Source organism: Myiozetetes cayanensis, unplaced genomic scaffold (assembly GCF_022539395.1).
Source record: "Myiozetetes cayanensis isolate MyiCay16 unplaced genomic scaffold, myiCay2020 scf34, whole genome shotgun sequence".
Classification (NCBI taxonomy): Eukaryota; Metazoa; Chordata; class Aves; order Passeriformes; family Tyrannidae; genus Myiozetetes; species Myiozetetes cayanensis.
Genome location: NW_026087566.1, coordinates 1761630 through 1785662, shown reverse-complemented (window position 1 = coordinate 1785662; position 24033 = coordinate 1761630). Strand labels below are relative to the sequence as shown.

General features: G+C 46.5%; 1 protein-coding gene across 7 annotated transcripts in view; it reads right to left on the bottom strand.

Moving 5' to 3' along the window:
- Positions 1 to 24033, bottom strand: part of TANC2 (tetratricopeptide repeat, ankyrin repeat and coiled-coil containing 2) — a 202057-nt gene that overhangs the window by 25544 nt on the left and 152480 nt on the right. For all 7 annotated transcript variants that reach the window (XR_007630274.1, XM_050327573.1, XM_050327574.1 and 4 more), the window contains 6 exons: positions 22004 to 22170; positions 19711 to 20318; positions 7154 to 7262; positions 3162 to 3284; positions 1910 to 2146; positions 217 to 402 (listed from right to left, as the gene is read on the bottom strand). Coding sequence is in view for 6 of the 7 variants with exons in the window: in XM_050327573.1 (XP_050183530.1) it covers positions 217 to 402; positions 1910 to 2146; positions 3162 to 3284; positions 7154 to 7262; positions 19711 to 20318; positions 22004 to 22170 (1430 nt within the window). In the remaining variant the exon portion in view is untranslated. The remainder of the gene's footprint in view (positions 1 to 216; positions 403 to 1909; positions 2147 to 3161; positions 3285 to 7153; positions 7263 to 19710; positions 20319 to 22003; positions 22171 to 24033) is intronic.

The following is a 24033-nucleotide window of genomic DNA, read 5'->3' as shown; positions in this document are numbered from 1 at the left end:
GCCACGCCGGAGGAGCAACGCGCTGCTCATCCAGCTTATCCTCAGAAGTTTATTCCAAACATTTATTCCAACAACTTAAGGGCTTGTTACTCTCCCTCTCTCAGAAACCAGCCTAGAGATATTGACTCCACCTCCACAACCTTCTCTGGCCAACATTTTGGCCAGGAAGGAGTCATCCCTTGGTTCCCCTCCCCGCAGAGGTCGTGTGGGTCCTACCTCGGTGTAGCCCATGCTGGCGGCGGCGATCAGGGCCTGCTGGATGGCGTGGCTCTTCTTGAACACCCCCTGCTGCTGCCCAGCCATGCTCCAGTCACACTGGATCAAGAACTTCACCACCTCCAAGTGTCCTCTGAGGGCGGCGTGGACCAGGGCACACTGACCGTTCTTGTCCAGATGATCCACCTTGAACAGAGACGGCAAAATGCAGTTCAACCAAATCTTTGCCTCTTCTGAGTTTCCAGCCCCAGCTCCAGAGCAAAGCCACGTGTGCAAAACGGGCATTTTTCTGGTAAACTGTCCCTTCCACGACCATAAAACAACCATTCCCAAGGCAACACCCCGGGCTCTGGCATGCTCTTGGCCACAAGGGTTTGCTTTGGGGAAGGTACCGTTATTTTTTTAGCTGTCTTCGGTTTTCTTCAGACTCAAAGGCTGCAAAAGCATTTTTCCCTTTGAGGCCTGAAGTCCAGCAATCGAATTTTCTTGTGGGTTGAAATCACACACACTGATACCATCTCCTTTAGCCAAATCCACAGGAGGAAAATCAGCCTGTTTTTCAGATGCCAATTCTTTTGAGAGACCCAGAAGTGCCTCAGCCTGCAGTTGGATGTAACGTGAACCCAGTGCAGGCACAGTCAGTGGGACACAGAGACAGTGCTTGGCAGCCCTGGAGGAACTTATTTAGTTATATCTCAGGGCATGGTTTCCACTTGATGCCTGAATACATCAGCTGGGATTTCTAGGTCCTATCTCAATACCAAGAACTTGGAGAACACAGGAAAGGAAGATCAGTTATAGTTCTCCTGCTGGTGAACCCCTTCAGTGCTCTGCATTTCTCATAAAAATAGGATATTATTATTATTTTAATATATTTTACTAATATTAATTCACAGAATCTCAGACTGGTTTGGGTTGGAGGGTACCTTAAAGCTCATCCAGTTCCACTATTGGGATGCTCAAGGAAAGCTGAGAGTGGCAGGAGTTCTGTCACCAAACTCTCTCAAAATATCCCAACAAAAGCAAAATCCTTTTTTCCCTTCATGCTGTCCTCGCATTATTACAGACAACACAACCCAGCAAGATCCAAACAATCCCTCAGTCATCTTGACTTTCATACCAAAACTACACAAACCCATATTTTGCCTTTTGAACTGAAACTAAACATACAGAGAAACCACAAATTGTTTCCAGCAGGCTCCACTTCAAAAAATCAGCACAATTTTCTTCTTCAACGAAGTATTTCAAGTTGACTCATTATATACAATTAAAACTCCAAACACTCGCCACAAAGCCAAACAAAAGGGTTTTTTCTGGGACGAGTCTGATGGAAGTTTTTGGAAAAACGTGTCTCGAGGAGATACTTAAAGAACGTTTTGTGCTGGAGAGGCGTTGCCACTTTAACGTCGTGAGGTTTCAACGATTTCTCCAGGACGTCCCTCTGCAGGTCACCAGCGCAGCTCCTACCTCAGACCTGAATTCCACACACTACTACTACTGATTTTCAGCAGTTCCTTAGCTTTGGTGTCAACATGGGAGTTTTAAAGCCACCGTGTTTCAGCAAAAAGCCCAGCCCAAAAGGCTCCACTGCTCCCTCAGCCAGCGCTCCATGTCCTGCCCGCAGCTCCCGCCCCGCCTTGCGCGGACGTGGAGCAGCTGAGATCACCTTTTCAGGGCTCGGCGGCCACTTTACCTTGGCCCTTTTCTTGCACAGCAGCACCACAATGCTCAGGAATCCGGCGGCGGCCGCGTAGCCCAGGGGGGTCAGGCCGCTCTCCGAGGCGGCGTCGACGTTGGCCCCGAACTCCAGGAGCAAAGCCACCATCTCGGCGTAGCCCAGGTGGGACTGCACGCACAGGACGGGGGCGTTGTTCAGAACTTCCGTCCTGTAATTCACGTTTGCGCCTCCCAGAATCAGCAGCCGACTGACCTGCAGCGGGGGGGAAGGAGAGCAGCTGGCTGAGGGTTTTGGAGAGACGGGAGTTTGTTGTCAGGGTGACGACAGAACGTACACCAAGGCCCTCTGCACATCGCCAAACAAACAGCAGAGGACGTGAAATGCTGAGTAAAAACCACTTGCCCAATAGATGGTCCCGTTTTAGGTAGATGGAGCAGTTTAATCTGTCCCTGAGTGGTTGACAAGTGGTTTGAGTGGTGCAGCCTCCCTTTGTTTGGGAACAAAGTCACTCCAGCCCTGCTGCAGCAGCTGCAGACACGGCGCCTCGCCCCAGGATGGGGGCTGAAAACACACAGCTGGAGAGAACTGTGCTCAGCATCCTTCCTGTGGGATCCTCCCTAGGGCTGGCTTTGGTGAGCCCTGCATGGCTCCCTCTGCTCTCAGCAGCCATGGAAAAGGCTCCACCTGAGTGGCAAGGAAGGGACTTGGGGACAGGGTTCACCTAATATGGACAGGGAGGAGCTGGGGACAAACATCCTTCTACATGAGGACCAACTCCAAACCTGTATCCCTGTCTGGAATCCTTTCTGCTGTAGAGATGGGGTCATTTTAAGTCAACACATTCATCCTTAAAAACCCAACAAAGGTGTCTGAACCAGCACATGGGCATGTGGGTTTGGTGTCACCTCTGACTTCGTGCCTGTCTAAGCCAGAGCCCTTTATGCCAAATTCCATCAACAGTTGTTTCATTCCACATCTCTGAAGAGGAAAACCCTCATTTTAGACAGGTACAAACTCTCTATTCTCTCCTTGTAATTAAAAGAGACTCCTGGTCAAAGCAGCAGAGTTGAGGGATCATCCCAGACAGTAAAACATCCCAACTGGACTCATGGCCTCTCCCCACCTCAGGACAAACATCCAGGAAGCTGCTCAGCCTGGACAGGGCACTGTCATGGACAGGGAGCTCCAGTGGATCCTCTGTGTGTGGTTACTGCTCATCACTGGAGCTTCTTGTGCCACCCCAGCCCTCCCTCCCCTCCTCCTGTACCTTTATGTTCGGGGTGTAGAGATTTCTCAGGGATGCCAAAGCCATGGAAAGTCCTTCAGTACTGTAGGAGATCCAAAGCCCTTGGAGGATGGAGGAAGACACCCCAACTTTTTTACTCAGCCCCTAAAAAAAAAAAGAGAAGATGACTCAGATCTAAGCTCACAAATCTGCTCCATTACATCAGGCAGATCCTCCTGGACTTTGGACTTCGAAGAATTTCAGGACAATAATGGCTACACACAAGATAACACAACGATTTGCCACATCTGACCTTTGCAATCAGTTAAAAAGCTTGTAGGAAAAGAGCCTGTAAAGGTTTTGTAGCCATTTCCAAGGTCTAGGAAAGGCAGGATTAAACTGTGAGCAACCAGGATCCATTCAACCACAGCCTGGAGCAGTATTGTCCCATCTCACCTCCAACCTTTCCGGCTGGTGTCCATGATCAGGTTATACATAATACATACAAAGTCTGATGTTTTCCAGAAAGATTCCAAAATATGAAATATTTTCCAGCATCACTAACTGGTAGAGCACAGAACTGCAGGTCTCTCCCTCCTATGCAAAGAGCCATAACTGCTCTGCAGCCAACAGATGGGAGCGAACAGCTGGATGGAAGAGGACAGGGATGGGATTGCAGCTCCAGGAAGGAGCTTGGCTGCGTGCTGTGCTGGCTGTGTGATGTGGGTACACCCTAAATGTTGCTGTTCTGATCGATTTCCCACTAAACCCTGCTGTTTCCATGGGAACTGCACAGACACCCTTAATTCTGTTTTGACATGCAAACCCTGATTTCCACTTCCTCGCACACTGGGGGGGTCACTTGTATCCCTGCAAAACAGCAGGATCACACTTCCAGGTTGCAGGACTGAGAGGTGGGAACTAAACCAGCAGCAAAAAGTGGGCTTGTTTCCTCTTAAGGAAGATGTGCAGGAATCGCATCCCAACCCAAGCCTGTAATTCCGACGTGTGGAAGACGCTCCGCAGCATCGCTCCAGCCGTCAACAGATTTGTCACTTGGAGCAGTTTTATCACCAAAAGAAGCAACAGATTACACAAGCTCTTATAAATAACAAGCCCCATGTGCTTGTTCCCTTAAAATTCAGGCAGCTAAACTGAGGAAAAGATCTGCTTGTGCTGAGAGGGAGAAGAGAGCTCAGGAATTTGAGCCACTGCTAAATGCAGATTTGGAAATGACACAACGCAGGACATGAAAGGTCAAGATTAAATTTCATGAATTCAGGATGGTGTAATTGAGAAATGGGAAACAATTTTATAATAAACGGTTAAAGTTATTTAAAAATTGTTATACTACTATCAAGCCCATAAATAAGGTGTTTGAGTCACCATGAGGAACAAGGAAAAGGGTAGATATTTTGAGAACAGCCCTCTGAAGATAATCACAGATGCTATAAAAATCTTAACTGTTGCATTAGAATATATATGCTCAGATATTAGTGCAAGACCTAAAAGGTGACATTTATCCTTTAAAGAAAAAATACATTCAACACCATTAGCACTCAGTTGCTGAAAAAAACCCTGCACTATTTCTCATTTTACAGCTTGTATCTTCCTTTTGTAATTCCCTTTTCAGAACTGTACAGGTTGAATCCTTCAGCAAAAGCAAATTTCAGTGTGATACAACATCAAACCCAAATACTCCCAGTGGTTTCCACTTCACTGGGATCATCCAAAACGGGATCAAGGCACAGCCATTTGAATAACTTTGCCAACCTTCACAACCCCAGTGTTCAAATAGTTGGTTTCTTCTGTCCTGCCTGGTTTGCAGCTGTCAGCACCTTTAATTTTTAACTTACCACTTCCTCTGCTCTTTGGCCATTGGCACCTTATGGAATCCCAGATTGGTTTGGTTTGGAAGAGACCTCAAAGACCATCTCATTCCACCCCCTGCCATGGGCAGGGACACCTTCCACTAGCCCAGGTTGCTCAAAGCATCACCCATCTCTGGATTACTGACATTTTAACTAATTTAAAGATTAAATTAAAGCCTCCTCTTTGCTTGATTTGCAAAACATACGTCAGCCTGAAGTTTGGGTCCTCTTGTATGACAACTGCACATTTCTCTTTGTGCCCTTTCCCTCCATGCCAGGCTTTCCAAGCTGGCTTTCCATATGCTCCTGTTAAGACTGGTAACTGATTAAAAATATTAAAACATTTGTATTCCCCCCCCCCAAAAAAAAAAAAACCTGTTTGAGGATGTTTGTGTTTAAAAGAGAAAAGGAGCAGATCTCAGCCAGCAAGCGAAGAGGGGAATGTGAAAGTGCCTTCCCACCAAGGTGTCAGGTCAGCACCTGAATTTTTACACCTGGGAACTCCAAGTGTTCCATCATCACCTTGTCAAGGTACCAGAGGATTCAAACTAGTAAGGATAGGGGAAGGATGAAGAAATTTTCTGCACTGTTTTATCAAAGTCTGTCTCTATACCCAGGTCTCAGTCTCTGAACAAAATGCTTTAGCCCTGTTCTAATCCTCTCCTGGCTTTCTGGGTAAATAAAATGGAATTACAACAGCATCAGGCCTCTATAAATACCTTCAAAATTAGGATCTTTGTGTCTGCAGAAAGCTGCTGCTATAATATGGGAACTTGAGGAAAAACATCCTGAATTGATGACCTGACATGTTCCCTACTTGGCAGAAAACCCAGGGCCACGCTAGTAATGCTTCAGCAAAAGATCAGACAGAAAGAAAAGCCTGAATGGAAAAAATGCTTGTTTAGAAACAAATGGAGTTGGTAACAACAGGCAAAGAGTCTGTGCTTGTACTCTAGGAAATATTTTGTTTAGAGAATGCTCAAGCTCTTAAACATGGTCTGTAATATTCCAGCCTAATGCCTCCTTCAGAAACTAATGCAGCTCTTGTTTTGCTCAGTAAACACTCACAAATCCTCAGTAAACACTTGTTAAAGTAAGGAACAAAAATAAATCTATTCAAGGAAAAGCAAAAAGACTAAGTTACAGCTTGTAATCCAGCTAATTCAAACCCTTCCAAAGCTCTGTGGTACTTCCAACCAACATTCTGGTATGGTTTTCTGTCACTGGTCTTCCTGCAGTGTTGGACACCCAAGGATTTTGCTGAGTGATGAGGCACAGAAGGCTGGACTGACATTTCTCATATGCTAATTGGCTTTTTCTACTATTGTAAATATTGCTCAATTAAACCTGGAATCTGCAGACAGCTCAGAAATGAAAACTGTCCTTTCCTCAGAGGCTGAATCTTTGTCATTGGGAGTGGAAGTGTGAAATGGAGAAGGTTTGGAACCAGACTCGGATCCAAATGGCAGCTGAGCAGTAAAGTCAGGGCTAAATTTGGCCTTGGGAATGTAACTCAAAATGTGAAATGATACCCTGAGGGTAAAGTGCTGAGCTGGGGTTCTTCCCTTCGGATACAGCCTTGTTTTTACTGGTGTTAAGCACCCACAGATCCCAAAAGTTGTAAGAAATTCTGTATTTCCCGTGAGCTTAAAAATCCATCCTCTTAATTTCGATCCTCTGGTACCTGGGCAGGCAGGAAGAATGATAATTAATTTATGGGTCATATTGATGCTCACACCTGAGTTTGCCTTTTAACTACCCAGCTCTTAAATGCCTGTGTGAAGAGGAACATGGAGCCCATGTCAACAACCAGCAAATTTCCCCTCTACAACCGAAATTTTGCGTTGGATTCTTCAGAACGGCTTTTAAAAGCTTTCTCTTTTCTAGATGCTGTCACAAGAACTCATCTTACAGGGGAAGAAACCTCTTAGGGTGGAGAGCAATTTTAGGGAAAGGAGACTTATCTGCTGCATTTACAGTCTGAAGGAGGGTTTAATTTCAAGCTTTTCTTAGATACCACTGCCAATTTTCCCAACTTCTCCTCGCTCCAGCAGCCTCAGGCAATCACACTCTTACACCAACCCCACGACAAGACACGGCTGAGCACTGCCAGTGCTGGGGACGAGCTTGGTGTTAAAGTCTTCATTTGAATTTTTTTGTTACCTTAAAAATATGTGCTTTGAGAATGTGATGTCCCAGTTCAATAGTTTGCTGCCGGTTTAATTTTCCTTCTTGTCGGGAAAACCAGAAGGCAAGTAGGGTGTGGCCACTCCTGAAATCAGAAGAAAGAGTGTGTTAGTTTTCTTGTTGCACCAACAAAACAACTTTTGAGGACAATTTTGTGCCCCTGCTAATCCTTCAAGCTCATCCAGCTTTGGGAAACAGAGGTGGAAGGATTCTCACTTGTAAAGCACCAATTAATTGTAAACACTGATAGCTCAAAGCACCCCAAACATTGGAGGGCAGCAAAGAAAACCCACCCCAACATATTTCCTATGAGCAGATGTAAATTTGCAAACAGCAGAGGCACAATTCCATGAAAAAATGAAGTGTTACTTTTCTAGTCATTTCACAAAGAACCACACTTGGAGTCACTAGAAAATGCCATATTTAGAATATCCACACTTGGAAAAAAATGTCCTTTAAATGACACCTGCACTCTGCACCCTCTGCCAGTCCTGCACTGCAGGTTTATTTCCTTGTAAACACATTCTCCAAACACTCCTTCCCAACACGTTCTCCAGTAATAAAGATGCTTCTGGCCATGACCTACCAGGCTGACAACCAAAGCAAATTAACTGAGCTACACACCAAGCCCTGTTTAAGGCAAAATATAATAAACCAGACAACAACTTCCATTGCTGAAGGTCATTTTTATTGACTTTTTTAAGCATTTACAGACTTGTAACACTGCAAGTCCAACATGGCTGAATCTTCTCAAAAGATGAGAGATGCTGATTCTCCACAGACACACAAAACACACAGGGTGCAAAAATGTGAAGTTTTAATGTAATTTCTGGGCAAACCAGCAAATAGCTGCCCCTGCAGGAGATGCAGCAAGCAGGGCAGGAGCTGCTGAGGCTCCATGCTGGGACCTCAGTGGGCTGTGTCTGCTGTTCCCTCAGTTTTACCAACAAAATTATATTCCTCCTTAAGCCCCTGGGTGCTCCCAAGGGAGCCCTTTTAACCCACTTCATTTCTGGAACTGCATAAAAATGTGACTACTCTAAAAGCAATCAAACCCCTTCCAGCCAAGGAAAATAAAATATGAGATCAACCGTGGCTTTAAAAGGGCTTTTAAGGACAGGGAATGTTATTAGCTCATCCCTGTCTGGTAAAGCAAAGAAATCCTGGGGATGGCCAAACGTCAAGTAAATATTACAGAGGATAGAAGCTTTCACAACCGTGGGGATTTACCAGCTCATCCACATCCAGGGGGAATGATTCCCCACGTAAGAATAAACTAAAAGAAGAAAAGAATAAAAGCACAATCCTTGTAAATGCCCTGGTCAGGTGTCTGGCAAGGTCCTCCCCCCCCGCCCTGCCAGTGAATCTCCTTTAGGACCGGTAAAACATGGATTCATGTCAGTGGGGCCTGGGGATGCTCTGCCAGCCCTCGTGGTGCTGGGAGGACGTGGATGTGCCCACTGGAGGGGTGGGATGAGAAACAAATCACCTTTTTCTTACGAGGCAGGGCTTGATCCTCAGGTTTGGGCAGGAGGAAGAGCACCACAGCCCTTTTACAGGTAATTAACTCTTGCACTGGTGAGGAATCGTGTTGTGCCTCGTTCCACAATGCAACTCAATTTACAGAGGCACCACCAACTCAAGATATCATCTTCATCCTTAGGGTGAGTTGAGCACCAAAAGGAAGTGAGGAAACCCCCTATTTCTGCCTGGCAAGCTGCTCTCCACACCCTGGCCTGGCACGAGGCCTGTGCCGGGATCCCATCGCTCCACACCTCCCATCCACGGGGAAGGAGAAGCCTCTCCAGATGGTGACTCTGCCCAGCACAACAAGAGCTTTGGTGCCTCAGCTGAAGCTTCAGATCCGTGAGGATGCCTCTGTGCACGGGGCAGTGCCTCCCATCCCACACGTCTGCGCTGTGAGAATTCCCCAAATAGCACCAACAGAAGGGACAAAGCACAGAAAAAAGCTGGGACAACAGAAGGGCCTTGGAAGTGGTTGTAGCACCTTGAGTTAACCACAGCTTGTTGCCTTCGACTTCCTTTGGCTCTTCCCCTCTTCGGGATGGCAGGAGGACACCAGGTCACAGCCTTTTGGAGGAGACAGACAAATGCATTTACACTCCAGGAGCGCCCGTGGGAGGGAGGAACGGATCAGAAGGAAAACAAGTGACTGAAGCACAGCTTGAGCGTTGCAAAGTACAGCTGGAAGTCAAAGGGAGCAGCAACTGCTGGGTTTTATTTGGCCCCATTCAGCCAGATTATGGAAACCTGTAGAGCTGGATGAGCTTTAAGGTCCCTTCCAGTTCCATCAGCTCCTTCCCTTTGTGAGGATCAGGAACCACATCCTTCTGCTCCAGAGCCCAGAGTGGCTGCACACAGGGAGCCTTCAGCCACCACCCTGTGCTTCGTGTTCCACACCACAGGAGAGCAAATAATACCAGTTGTTCACCTGCTGGTGGAGAACTCCTTGATAACCTGAATGGAGCAGTAACTGCATTAATCCCACGCATGAGCTGAAGATCCAGAAGCTTCTGGAGTGCCTGTTCTTCGCAGCAGGAGCTGAAGTGCAGCTCCCTCCTGACACGCCAGCCCAGGTTCCACAGTCAGCTCCTAAACTGCTTTTCAGCTGCAGTTGGAAGGGTATTTGACTAAATTTATTTACAGACATGACTTTGCTGTTATGAATAAGGTATGTACAAACTATTCCAGAATAAAGTACAGGATTCATGAGTAATAGCTTAGCTCTGCAAAGCTTCCCAGACCTTGGCTTTGGGCTGGTTGATAAACACTTGCAGTCACTTGTTCTGTCAGTGTTAACTGGAAACTAAACCAGACTGCAAGAGCACAGTTTGTTTTTTTAACTATTTTTCCTTTTTTTTTAATAATACAGGAGAGTGGCAGTAATGATTTCTACATCAGGGAGCTCGGTGAAATGATTTGCTTTGAGTTTCACCACTGCCGAGTTCATCATCAGAGATTTTTCTATTTTTAATGCAAGATTCTTTTTTTGTGAGTGAAAAATTAATAGCCCTGCCAGCTCAGTTTCTGCAGCTTTTGTCTGCTCTCAGTGCCTGTATCGACTCCTGGAATGGCCAGGGCTTTCTGCCTGGATGGGCACATACGTGTGTATATATATAAATATATATATATATATGTAAAAAAGACATAAACCACATCCCTAAAATGACATTGCCCCTTGTGTCACAGATGGAAGGGGACAAGGTGTCACCAATAAAAAGATTAAAGGGTGTAACATCACTCCAGCATTAAGGCATTGCAGCATCAGAGTAAAACACAGGTAAATAAACCAAATGACAATCGGTCCTGTTCACCTCTGAACCCCCCAAATTCCCTGATTTACACCCCTATCTCCCTTCTTCCAGCTAACCCCAGGAAAACATTCCAAAAGCAAGAGATCTGACCCTGTGCCCAGCGAATCTGGTCTTCCAGAAGACCTCTAATTCACATTCTGCTCAGCCCTGCAGAGTGCAATGTTTTAACTCCAGTGCAGAGACTCCTGTGTGCTCTGACAAAACCTGGAGCCTCCTCCCTTGCAGAGGGATGTCCAGATGTCCATCCTGGCTGCAGAAAGACCAAGCTCAGCTCCATGAGCTCCTCCTGAAGGATCAGTTCATCACCGAAGCTGATTTACTGATTTTTGTGACGCAGCTCCCCTCTGATGTTACAACTTGCCAATTAACTTGGAAGGAATTAACATTTTAAAAGAAAATCCCAGCAAACCAGAGAATGTTCTTCAGCACATGACAGTCTTTCCTACAGACTCAAAACACTGGTTTAATTTGCTGAGCTAACTGGGACAGGCAAGTTCAAAGCCAAGAAAAACTTTCCTGTCCCTTGGGTCAGATCTCATTGCAGCAAGAGAAGCTGTGAAATATCTGCTCGAACACCATCACCCTGCCCAGAAGTAACTGAGGACACAGCAGTGGGTGTGCTACCAATTCCAGCTGCTGCAGGAACTGCAGACACACTTCCTGCTGAGTGGGACAAGGATCCCAAGCCAGCAGGGCTGCTGCTTTGCTGTCTTCACCATAACACACTCACACCATCATCGTGACAATTCACAACCCAGAGGAACATCTCATGGCCTCAATCATACACTAGAAATCCATCAGCTGTGGGCAATAAACATGACATTTCCAGGCTAAATGGGAAAACAAATGATTATCTAGGCCTATTTTTAATAGTACAGGTGATAAGGCTCAATCTGTACATCAACAGACACGTGGGTCAGACTTGTACCCAAGTGACAGAACAGAGAGAGGACAAGAGGGAAAGGCTGGAGTTGTGTCAGGGGAGGGTTAGGCTGGATATTAGGAATGGCAGCTGGCTTATCCTTAAGAGCAGTTTTAATTTAAGTAACAGCATCCTTGGCAATGAAGGATTTAAAAGCATCTGACATCTCACAGCATCAACAGGCTCACTGGATGGTTCTTCACTGCCAGGGTGTGACTGAACTCCAGTAAATCCAACACAGCTACGGTCCCACTCAACATCCAGAGGGATGGGCTCAAGAAATCCAAGCTCCCAAGGCAGCCAGCACTGCCTGGCCCCACATCCCTGGCCCCAGATGGGCACAGGAGGCTGATGGAATGTTTGTGGAACAGCCAGGAGAGGAACCACCACCACCTCCAGTGTTAGGAGATGCTTTAGAGCATGTGTGGATGTGGCACTTGGGGACATGGGTGGCCTTGGCAGTGCTGGGTTCACGACTGGACTTGATCATCTTAGAGGGCTTTCCCATCCTGAAAGATTCTCTGATTTGTCCTTAATGACTCCTAATTTTGAAGGAGCTGGAAAGCTTCCCTACCCCTCTGACATGGCACTAACAGCACCCACAGCCATATCACTCAGGGAGAAAGTTTATTCCAGAAACCTTCCAGGATGGAATAGCAACAGCTGCCTACTAAAAATCCCCTGGGCACAAACCATGCTGCAGCCTCATTTTATCAGATGATGTTACATACTTGGCTTATCACAGGGAAGGAGTTTGGCTGGAGTTTATCCAGGATAACAGAGCTGCACCCATCTCAGGAGATGATCCTGGAGAACCTCCACACTCCATGAAACAACAGCAGCAGTGCCAGAACTGCCAGGAGAAGCAGCAAAGAGGAAAAGCAGCCGGCTCTGATGGCACACCCTTCAGATTTAAGGTAACAGAAGATACTTCCAATGATTTAAACATACAGAACAAAAAAAGGAAGGATAAAGGAGGGGAAAAAAAGCATTTTCAAAGGCTTAGAGGCCCTGACTTAATGAGATTTAAAAAAGCAGATCCTGAGAGCAAAGATGCAATTCCCATGTCTCTCTGTTCAGTCCATGAGGCTTTTCTGAAATCTGCTGGTTGCCAGGAACAGATTACTTTATATTCAGAGAAAAGAAACCTTGTCCAAGAGCAGTGTGAAAAGACTCCTGGCATATTTAATAAATATGTTGGATGGGTAAAATGAATAACAACATCTTTCAGAAAAGTCTCCAGTGACTCCACAGTTAACAGAGAGAGAGGAGATCTCAAAAGACCAGCGGTGATACATTTTCTGTTCTCATTCAGTCTGACACAATTTAAAATACATGGAATCAAAGAAGAACAGGGAATGTGATTTGGAAGTGCTTTGACCAGGAGTCAATGACCATGTAAGCAGCAGATGGAACAAATCAAGACTGCTCTCTCCTGCACTGCTGAAAGATGGGTTTGCTCTGAAAGCAGGTCTTTAGATTTGTGGAATGAAATAACAGGAAGAAATTAAGTCACATTTCTTTCTTTGATCAGCACTGATAACACCTCCAATTAACTCTGCCCCTCACTTCTCAGTGCCACAGGATGGATTATTCCCTGAATATTTTCTCCCATTTAGATGAGAAAATGGCCCAGAATACGGAAGTTTATGGTCCAGAAGAAAAAGAACAGATTTTATGAGGACAGTAACTCAAGACACTAAATATATTCAAGCCCTTCTGCATCCCAATGCTGAGGTTGCATGTCTAATGAGCCAGTTAAAATGAGCAGCTCTCCTGATGTCCTTTATGGTGGCAGTGATCACATCTGCTCTCCATCTCATCTGTCATCATTTATAATCTGTCTCCCATTTCTCCTCTTCCAACTGACGCTGCAGCTGCAGCTCTGACCACAGTTCAGGGGAAAACCTGCAGCTAAGTCACTTCCCTGCCCTGCTAAGTCCCTGTCACAGCTGCCCAACTTGCTGCCAATGGCTTTAATAACTTATTTTTAGGCTCTGATTTCTGTATGAAATTAGAAAGGGGCTCCATGAGGCCTGGACAGGGACTTTGGACAAGGGCCTGGATGGACAGGACAAGGGGGAATGGCTTCAAACTGACAAGAGGGTAGGTTTAGATTGGATATTGGGAAGAAATTCTTCCCTGTGAGGGTGGGCAGGCCCTGGCACAGGTTGCCCAGAGAAGCTGTGGCTGCCCCTGGATCCCTGGAAGTGTCCAAGGCCGGGATGGACAGAGTTTGAAGCAACCTGGGCTTGTGGAAGGTGTGGCACAGGGTGGGACCCTTCCAACCCAAACCATCCCATGACTCTATAACTAGAATTAACATCTAGAGATGCACACAACAGGTTTCCTACACTCACTTTGTTGAGCTATTGCCCATTCCTTTAACATTTCAAAATGTACTGGGTTCCAAGTCATGGCATCAGAAAGATTTATTCTGGAAGACATATGGGAAGCCTAAAAGTTCTATTCTCAGAGTCAGCACTCCATGAGGTCTCTACTGCCTGATGAACAGATTGGGTTTGCCCTTCTAATTAATGGGAGGACACGATGATGGATTCTTCTTTGTAAGTCAGAAATATGGCTCTCACTATGGTCTGCCTGAGGGGTAAATTAAGACAGTAAACATTGTCCTGTCATGCTATGGGTGTAGAGGAAGCCCTGCCCCAAATGGCAGCTCAGCCACCACTTCCACCACACTCCACAATCCTGCCAAAATTAGAGCAGTGGAAACCTTCTTAAACCACCAGATCCCGTGGTGATTTGGGAATTAATTGCACTAACTCAGCACAGGCCTTGTACAAGTGCAGACCAGACAGCAGGGTGGGAAAGGAATAACCTGAGCCCAGCCCCACGGCCGGGGATGGCAAAACAACAAATGACAACACGTCCCTCCTGGCTGTGCTGATGCTGCCTGTGGGGATGCTCAGAAAGCCCAGTGAGAGCTCCAACACATGCAGAGCTACAAGACTGGCACTCTGGAGCCATGAAAATGCCATTAAAGAGGTAATTCCCAGGGTAAAGCAATGCTAAATTCTGATGGCAGCAACAGCAGTGCTCACACCCCGCTGCACCTCGAGAGGTGGGGCTGCTGCCAACTGCTTTGGAAAACCTGATCCTTCCACTCCAGCCCCACAGGGTGCCAAGGGGCACTGCATTATTTTTAACCTTCTGCCCAAGTAAATAAGGAATTCAAATAAATCCTAACCCCATCGTTCTGCCTCACCTTGAATTCAAACAGTGCCGTTGCTTCGCCGAGCGAAATCCATCCCACGTGGACGCAGAGAAAACACTGAAGACATACCCTGGGTTTTGGTGAACACTCCATCATTTCAGCTAACAATCAAGCTGAGTGTATTTTAAGAGCTTTTCAGAATCTCATAATACAAAAGAGGAAGAAAATCAACTAATCCATGCACCATAATGCCCAAGTGGACTGAACTGGGGGTAATTTTTAAGGAGCTGATGTGTAATGTGAGAACCCACCCCCATTTAAAGCTGTTTGTTGTATTCCTGAATTGTTGTAAATACCATTTTCACCGATTTCTTTTCCCCCAAACTTTCTAAATTAATTACCTTTAGACTGGGGATTATTATTTGTCAGTCAGATCAATCATTCCACCAAAATGAAACAAAAATCCCCGATTTTCCTCTAACTCCTTCGCTCTGTCATTTTTGCTGGGGAATACATAAAAACATTAATTTCTGGTAGGAAAAGTCTCCACTTGCAACGTGCTCCAGAGAGAAAAAGGAAAATGCAAAATACCTAGAGAGGATTGTACTAAAAGACAGCTCTGGCAGAAACCATGGCAACTCGGGTGGTGGAGGAGAAGCTGCATCCTTCTGCCTGTTAATCCCTTCAGGGTGCCTTGATTTGGGGTTTCAGGGACAGATTGGGTCAGACTGGATGCAGAAGAGAAGAGGTCAGGAGATGCCCTCTCAACCATGGAGCCACCAGTACTTCTCCTGGTTCATTTTTTGGTGGTATCCTTGACGATTATGATTTTTTTTTTCCTACAAAATTCCATGAGCAGGAGCTGCCTGATAAAGCCCTGGCTCACTGAAGAGGGTATTTTATTGCAGAGAATTGATTCCTCATGCAGGATTTCCAAGCTTGGGTTTCACAGCTGCATCAGCCCAGTGGTGCCAAGCGTTGAACAAGGCACCATCACCCCGATCCTGAGTGATGCCCAAAGCCTGCTGGGTATCTCCACCACCTGAGCATTCAGCTCTTCTGGAAACCCAGACACAGATTTTTGGGGGTTTCAGAATAACAACCTTATCTGTAGGATCCATGAGAACAGCTTGGCACCTCCAGGCAGTGAAAATGTCCTGTGGGGAGCAGGATATTCCTGAAGTTCTCCACCTGGAGACCATCCTCCACCGTCACGTTGGTGGCTCCCATCCTCGCCGCTCTCGCTCTTCTTATGGAAGGTAAAATATGAGCTGCTGTGCCCATCAGATGGTAAATCCAGAGTAAGTGCAAGGAGCCAGAAGCAGAGCAGAGCCTTTGCCATGTAAAGGAACAGCAAACAGGAGCAAACCTACTGTGAAGGCACCACCTCTGGATCTTCCCATCTCCTCCAAGTCCCTTCCCAGAGCAGCGTGTCCATACCCAGGTGGCCCTGGAGCCCAGGGACTGCCCTCCAGGCAGCAGAGGGGACCAGATATGAGGTTCAGCTCATCCCAGCCAACAGCTAAACCAGGCTGGATGAACTTTTTCGAGGATTAAAGGAGATCGGAGCGCCCACCTGAGCAACAGACGTGGGGATGGCAAGCACCTAAAATCAGGTGAGGCCTGGCTTCACAGAGCCAGGGGTGAAGCACCTGAGGGGAAGGTCTAAAATGCCTCATTTTGCTACGATCCCATGGATGCTGGGACATGCCCAAGCAGCACCAAGAGCCTGATTCTTCAGCCACCAGCACCAGCACACACAGCGTTGGGTGGTCCACTACCACCCTGAGATGTAAAAGCCCAAACTGAGTTGCTCATATGCAGGCCAACAGCACTGAGAGATTCTTCCTGGAGTATCTTTTTCCTTCCTCAGCATTCCTGTGCAAGAAAAACAAAGCTCTGAATCTACCTCAAACCCCTGTGTGTTGGGTAGAAGAGCAGGCTGGAGAGATTCATCTCCTCCAGCTTTATCTGTCAAAACTGGAGACATCTCCTGGGGAGCCCATCACCCCAAGATCCCTCATAAATCAGCTGGAGATGCTTCCCAGGCATTCCTGCTCTGACCTACTGCAGCCTGTTAGCTCAGGATGAAATGAATCACTCTAATTTCTCTCCTCTGACTATAAAGCACGTCTAGACAAGTAACTCAGATGTTGATACTTAAATCTGGATAAAGTAATTTCACTTTTGGGGTCCATATCCGACTGCAGCTCTCCTACTGCCTTGCCAGGGCAGACAACTTCCCTTCTGTCTCTCTCACGGTCCCTTCAGCAGCAGCACAGGGATAAAACATTTTATTAGTGTTATAAAAGCATGGAAAAAAATTGCATGGAAGTTTCTGATTAAATCCGCACAGCAGCACAACATCAGAGAGGAATTTAGGTTAAGAAACAAGAGTGTTAAGAGGGAATGTGCAATAAGAACCATTTTCATGGTGCACCAGTCACAAAGGATTGGGTCTTTTTCCTAAAATGTTTTATGTTATTTGTCAAGGAAGCTGTTTGGTTCACAGCGCTGCCCTGACAGGCCGGGGAGGTCGTTACTGCAATGCTGGTTAAACGCTCTGACAAAGCCTCCGTGGTGTCCTGTGTTAAACAACAAAGAGGGCTGAGGGGGGATGGCAGAGAGAACTCCCCTTCAGAGCCAATTAGCCTGTGCTTTGGACAGCAAAGGCACGGTGAGGGTTCAAAGAAGAGGGTCAACCAAAAACCCAGAGGATGGAGATCTGCTGTTTATCTTAAAAGCATGGAAAAATGGGATCATTCCTGGACATCGTGTTCCTCCTCCTCCCCTCTCCCCTCTTTTCCCAGCTTCTGACAACACGTGAACTCACTCTCTAATGAAACCAGGAAGATTATCCCAGCTGCAGTTCCAGGGACACGAGGCCCATTATCCCAATTTCCTTCGTAACGGCCTCACACCTGGACACTCTGTCAGGGTCAGTCAATTAAAAGCAGCTTCACAAACCCACATTTCACTTCACAGCTCTTCTTGTGGGGGGGAAAAAAAAACATCAGCTCAGCAACCTGACTCTTCATGTGTTGACAGGGCAAGGTCAAACAGCTCCACGTCGACGGCGCTGTACGACCAACCCCGGGAGTGCTCCGGACGGTTGTCACGTCCTCTCAATTCCCAGGGAATCAAGCTGGCTGTGAACAAACCAGACACAGGCAAATTTTCACAGGCTACTGCTGTGAGCTCTGTCAGTGGCCAGCTCTGCTTCTCCCCGGAGAAACGAAAGGAAAAAATCATTACTTCTCTCGATCGTCGCTAAGGGTTGCCGTGCTCCGAGCTCGGCATCTCAGGATCAGCTGGACAGGAGGATTTTGAGGAGCGCCGTGGCTGAATCTCAGGGGTCCCTCTCTATTAATCACTGAATTGTATCCTGTTTCATTAGTCACCATCAGAGCACAATCCAATTAGCACACATTTTACACCACAGATATTTATTAAGCCTTCATTACACACGGGCTCGTGCTCAGGGCAGCCTGTTGATGCGCTGGAAGTTCTTTCTGCCAGCGGGAAGGGAGGCAAGTTGGGTCAGCTCTGCAGGGATTCCCTGCTTGCACAGAGAGCGAGGGGCCCCCATAAGCTTTAGAGTCACCATTAATTTCTCAGGATAATGGCACATATAGGATGAAAAGTAATGCCTGAAAGTCCCCAGAATGGTCTTGAGGGCAGCGTGACGTGTTCGCGATGCTCAGGAAAGGCAGCACCAAACTGGAACGCTGAGCAGAAATTCATCTGGTGGCTTGTCGAGTGAAAACAGGCAGATTTATGCCTTTGTGCTAAAAATCACACGTGGCTGCATACTTGGTTTCAGTGCAAAACCACCTCTGTTGAGCAGAGAACTATCTGGTGACTTGTTGAGTGAAGACAGGTGGATTTGTGCCTTCCCCATCAATAAAATCGCACGTGGTTGGACGCTTGGTTTCAGTGCAAAACCACCCAAAATGCTGCACATTTTTGAGTTCCCCTCTGAGTCTGGTATTCTCAGAGTGCCCTTTCCCACTGCTGTGAGGATGAAGAGAATTCCTGGACCCAGAGAACCACAGTTACCCCCAGTTACCTGGCCGAGCCCACGGGTACCACCCACAGCACCCAACAATTGCCAGGCTGTCCCCTCACCCAGCTGATAACAAGCTCTTACAGCCAGGCCAGACAACACCAGCAGCACCAGATGGGAGTGACTGGGAGGCAGAAAGCTCTCAGCTCCACGGGTGTAAGCACTGACAGACACTGCAAACAGGGTGGAACAGCATCACGTGGTGACAAGCACTTAATGGCTCCGAGGAAGGATATCAGATAACTCACTGACTGATCTAAAGGCACCTGCTGCTGTGAGATGCTTTAACAAAGGGCTCACTCGACAGGAATATTGTCAGAACCTACTAAAACCAAGAAAATGCCCATTGGGAGGAGCTATTTAGTGTTTTTCTACTGCAGCCTGTTTACCTCAAAATTTGAAGAGGTAAATTACTCTGACACCACTAACAGCCACAGCTGCTTTGATCAGCCAGGTGCTGACCAGCTCCAGCAGATCCCATCAGATTGTCTTCAAGAGGAACCATCAGGTCTGGGAGAGGCACTGACACAGCCTTGAATCCCAGTGTTTCCCTGATTTTTATAATCACATTTTAAGAAATGGACGGACAAAACAGAGCAAAGCTTGTGGGGATAAAGTTACAGTCAGAGTCTGTTTCCACTCTGCAGCAGAAACAAAGATAGCGTTGTTAATAACCATCATTGGGTTTAGAGAATATAAATCCAACTGTGATTAAATTCTGTTCCCTGTGAGCTAAGCCAGGGACTCAGCTGCTGTCAGGACAAGAGATTACAGATGCATTTAACAGGCCAAAATCACTACAGCCCAATTCTGCCCCTTATTTTGTTTTCAAATAGACATTTAGTAGGACTATGAGGAACACAACCTGAAAGAGAAGGCAACTGCAAAAGACACGTCCACACACTCATCTTTCACCTCCTTATCCTCCACTTGTGATGGAGTTTTGATGCGCAACCTTGTGAAATGAAACAATTCAGCTGACAGTGTGAGACCAACAACCTGAGTAAGCTCTGATTTCTCAGAGCATTCGCTTACCTAGGATCACAAAGAAACTTGGTCTTTTCACCTTCTTCTCTCCAAATAAGCCATTCTCGGAAAGAGGGGTGAACAAACATTCGCGTCATATCTCTACGTTTGATAAGAAACATAGAAAGGTTCTCCATCCTCTGCTGAAAGTCCTCCCACTCCAAAGTGCCCTCAATGTTACCTGCGTTAATGGCCTGAAAAATATGTTCGTCTGTTAACGGGTGCAGAGAAGCCACTGCCACATTCAAGAGGGGCATGACCCGCTCAAAGGAAGACTGTGTTGGGAACTTCATATTGCACTGCAGCAGGTACACCTCGGACAGGGACACGGGCACCACCTTGTAGCTGGAGCTTTTTAGCACCAGGTATCCCTTCTCTATGAGATCAAAAGTGAGTTTCAGGTACAGGTAGGACCCCTGGCTCAAGGTCTTGAGGTGAGAGCTGAGCTTGCCGAACGTGGTGTTGTCCATTTTGCCGTTGAGCGAGATGTTGTTCTGGATCTCCGAGCTGCTGTGGATCCGGTGGAGGATGTAAGCCTGCAGGTCCTGGTCGATGGCTTCGTTCTCTTCCAGTCTATCCAAAAATATTCTGTGGAAGGGCAACAGCTTAATTATTTCCTACAAAGAAAGGAAAGAAAAAAAAAAAGACGCTCATGCTGGGTTTCTTATTCATTAAAGCACATTTAATTTCTATTACAATGGCACCTCTGAGACTCCTTTAAGGCCTTCCATCAGGGCGAGCAGTTTGTGCCCTCAGGACCTCAGCCTCATCTATAATCAAGTAGGTTGTGTGTGAAACATGACTGAAATAAATAATGAAGGATATTTCCTAACACTGATGATGCTTCTCCAAAGAAACCAAAGATCACCAAAGGCCTTTCCAAAGCCCCCCACGGGCTTTCAGCCACTGTGAGGAGATCAGAAATGGTGCAACAGACCTGGAGAAGCCAGGGCAGACCCTGAAGAAGACATCAGCTCTCCAAGAAAATAAAGAGAGAGAGCACAGTGAAGAGAAAAAGCAGCAGTGAAGAACACAGGGCTGCAAAAAACCCTAATTAAATGAGGAATTCAAGCCAGCAGGATGCAATTTGCTTACAATTACAAAAAAAAGATTTCTTTCAAATGATATTTAATCTGCATTACTGAGCAGAAAAACCAGACTCCAGCATTGTACAGAAGATATCCTGTGCTCTCCTGGATCTTGGGGAGCAGACAGTCCAGCAGAGAGATGTGTCCTCTCCTGGATCTTGGGGAAGCAGCTGCCATTCCCAGTGACAAGGACAGTGTACAGGGTCTGGCTGCCCTGCTGGGGCTGGAACCAGACTCAGCTCCTTGCCAGGAGGGCCACAGTGAATCAACCTGTGGATCTCAGCAAATATTAGCAAACCTCAGTAAAACTGGTTAATGGAGCTCGTTAAAAATGAACTCCACAGCTCTGTGCTAACGAAGAAATGGCTAATGATGAAAAAATGAGCACCAGAGAGCTGCAGACAGGCCTTTCTGCCTGGAGCAGCCGGGCCAGCTGCAGAGCAGCTCCGAGCTGGCTCCCAAATGTGGGTCCCATCCTCCTCCGGGCTCCTGGCTCGCATGCTCAGTGGGAATGTTCCCATCCATGATGGTGCAAATCAAGCAGCCCTACTGAGAAACCTGGAAAGAACAGATCTGCCCCAGCTGGGTCACTGTGTTTGCTTCCCAGCCCCCTCTATTCAGATGAGCAGTTGAGCCAACAAAGTTCAGCTTGATCCTTCTGCCAGAAGAGTCAAGATGAAGAGGTTGAAGGTAAAAACCTGCCCAGCTGCAAACTAAAATAAAACCACTTAAGAATAACCCAAACAACACTCAGCTTAGAGCTTCAGCACCTGCTCACCACAGCCCTTTCGAGCTGGATAACGTCTTGGCCTGACACTGAGTCCTCCAGGCTGAAATGATCACACTTAGGGTATGAAATCTGAATTCCTCTGCTCTTCCACATGGAGAAGAGGATGCTCTCAAGCTGCACAATCTGACAGACATCAGGCCCTGCCCTCCTAATGGTTCAGTGAGTTAAGAGCCTGCTGGCATGTGAGCTGTGTCACAAAATGATCTCAACCATTTGCTGATGAACATTTATTGACACGAAAAGGCAACGCTGGATTAGATCCATCCAAAGCTGTGGAGTGAGTTTGGGGACGTGGATGCAAATCCAAAAAATTAAAAAGCCAAAAGGATAATATGAAATCAAAGGTCTTGAGCAAATCCAGACATCCATCTTTATCTAAGCCCATCATGACAATGGTTTATCACTATTTTGGGTCTCATTGTACCTGTAGACTTGTCCTGACTGTCACTACCAGCTTCAGCCAGGAAGGAAATTTTCCAATCATTTTGCTCAGGAATGATACTATGGTGTCTCCATAATCTGGCTTGTGGAATTCAGCCTCGTTTAAACCATCAATTAGTATAATGAAATCTTCATCAGGGATCTTCCTCTCTGGAAGACAGAAAAAGAAATCATTTATTGGAAAGGCTACAGACACATGACCATAACGTACTGCAAAGTCACCACAGTGTTTTAAAGCATCATCAGATATTGCTGAAGAAGGAACAAAATCACAACAATACATTAACTGCTTATTGCAAGGGACCTTTCCAGGTCATCTTGTTCCACCCCACCTTCCATCAGAGCAGGTCCAAAATGGCCTTGAAAAATCCTATAAAAAGCAAATCATGGACTTTTTAAACAGGGGTTTTTGGCTGCTGGAGAATACAAGTAACCCAGGTGGTGCAAACAGTGCAGTCAGTGTTTCTATGTTCTCCTATTTAGCTTCCTTGTCATTAAAAATATATATTTTTATATATATATATTTGAGAAATGTGAATCTTTCTCAGTGACTCTCACCATTAACAGCTGAGCAATAACTTCGTCCCAGTAGCATTAAAACCTCAACAGCACCTTGTAAAAGACCTGCTGATGTATTTACAGAGTCTTAAATGTTATATATCTTAGAACCAATTTCCAGACACCGTTCATCTTGTTAGAGAACACTTGGTGCAAATGAACTTCACAGCACTCCGGACCAGCAAGGTTGAAAGATGGGAGTCCTGGTCCACTGGAGCTGTGTTGAGTGCAGAGCCCAAGAGGAAAGAAAATAAGGTTTTATGTTACCTTTTTTTCAGAATTTAGGACCAGAATTTTCAGAATTTAGGGGGTCAACCTGCCTGACAAAAAAAAAATAAGCATCCTCTGCAAAGCTCTGAATTCAAGGGCTGGAATTCAAATACCTCCCAAGGAGCTGCTGTAACAACCAGGAATTATTTTCCTCTAGAGCAGAGCTCCCAAATGTATCTTTTTTTCTTTGTTCTTTTTGCCAGGAGTGTTGGTAGGGAAGAGCAGCCACGCTCCTCCCACAGTGACATTTCTCCGTGCCAGGAAAACCAAGAGCTGTCGTGCTGTGAGGGTTCTTCATGTGCCTTGTGCCTGCTGGAACCAGGTGGGTTTAGACCCAGCTGCTGCTGCTCAGAGCTTGGAACACAGCTTTGAGGAGCTGCTCTGAACATCAGGGCTTTGAATCTGGTAGGAAGCTGCCACCTATTCCACATTGCATCCTCCACTGAGGAGTGTAGGGTGGTAAAACAAAATCATCCGAAGTTATTTTTTTGCGGCCGAGATGCAGCCCAGCCACGGTGATAAAACATCACTCTGCAGGACAACAGAGCCCTGAACCCTGCAATGCTCTGACAGTCTTCATGGCAACCAGCAAAGATCTTAAATTTAGCAATTGTCACGATGAATTACTTATAACTTGCGGAGGGAAGAAAGGAAAGAAGACAAAATCAATGCCGCATTAGAAAAAGCTCTGTAATCAGGATAAGGTTTGTCACCAGCTCCCCCCAGAAGCTTTACACAGGGTGTCTATCGACTTTTATGGCATCAGTCCTTTGGTGAAAGCTTCAGATTCTCTGAAGCCCGCTGAAGAGTGGCAGGGAAAGGGAAAAAAGCCACCCCTACACAACTAAATCAGAACACGTTGCTGTAACCACCGCTGTGCGTGGAAATTGTTGCTCGTTTTCACCTTCAGAGCTGTGAGGGCAGGTTTGGGATATGGAAGGAGGCAAGAAAAGGGAAAGACAAGTGTTTCTTCTACAGCCCTGAACAGGAGGAGAAGAGGGGTGCTTAACCCCTGGCTTTCCAACAATCAGAGAATCACACAGAATGAATGGGTCAGGTTGGAAGGGACCACTGGGCTCTGGGATGACCTCACAGCAGCCTTTAAGTACCTAAGAGAGCTGGAGAGAGACCTGGGACAAGGGCCTGGAGGGACAGGAGAAGGGGAAATGGCTTCCCACTGCCAGA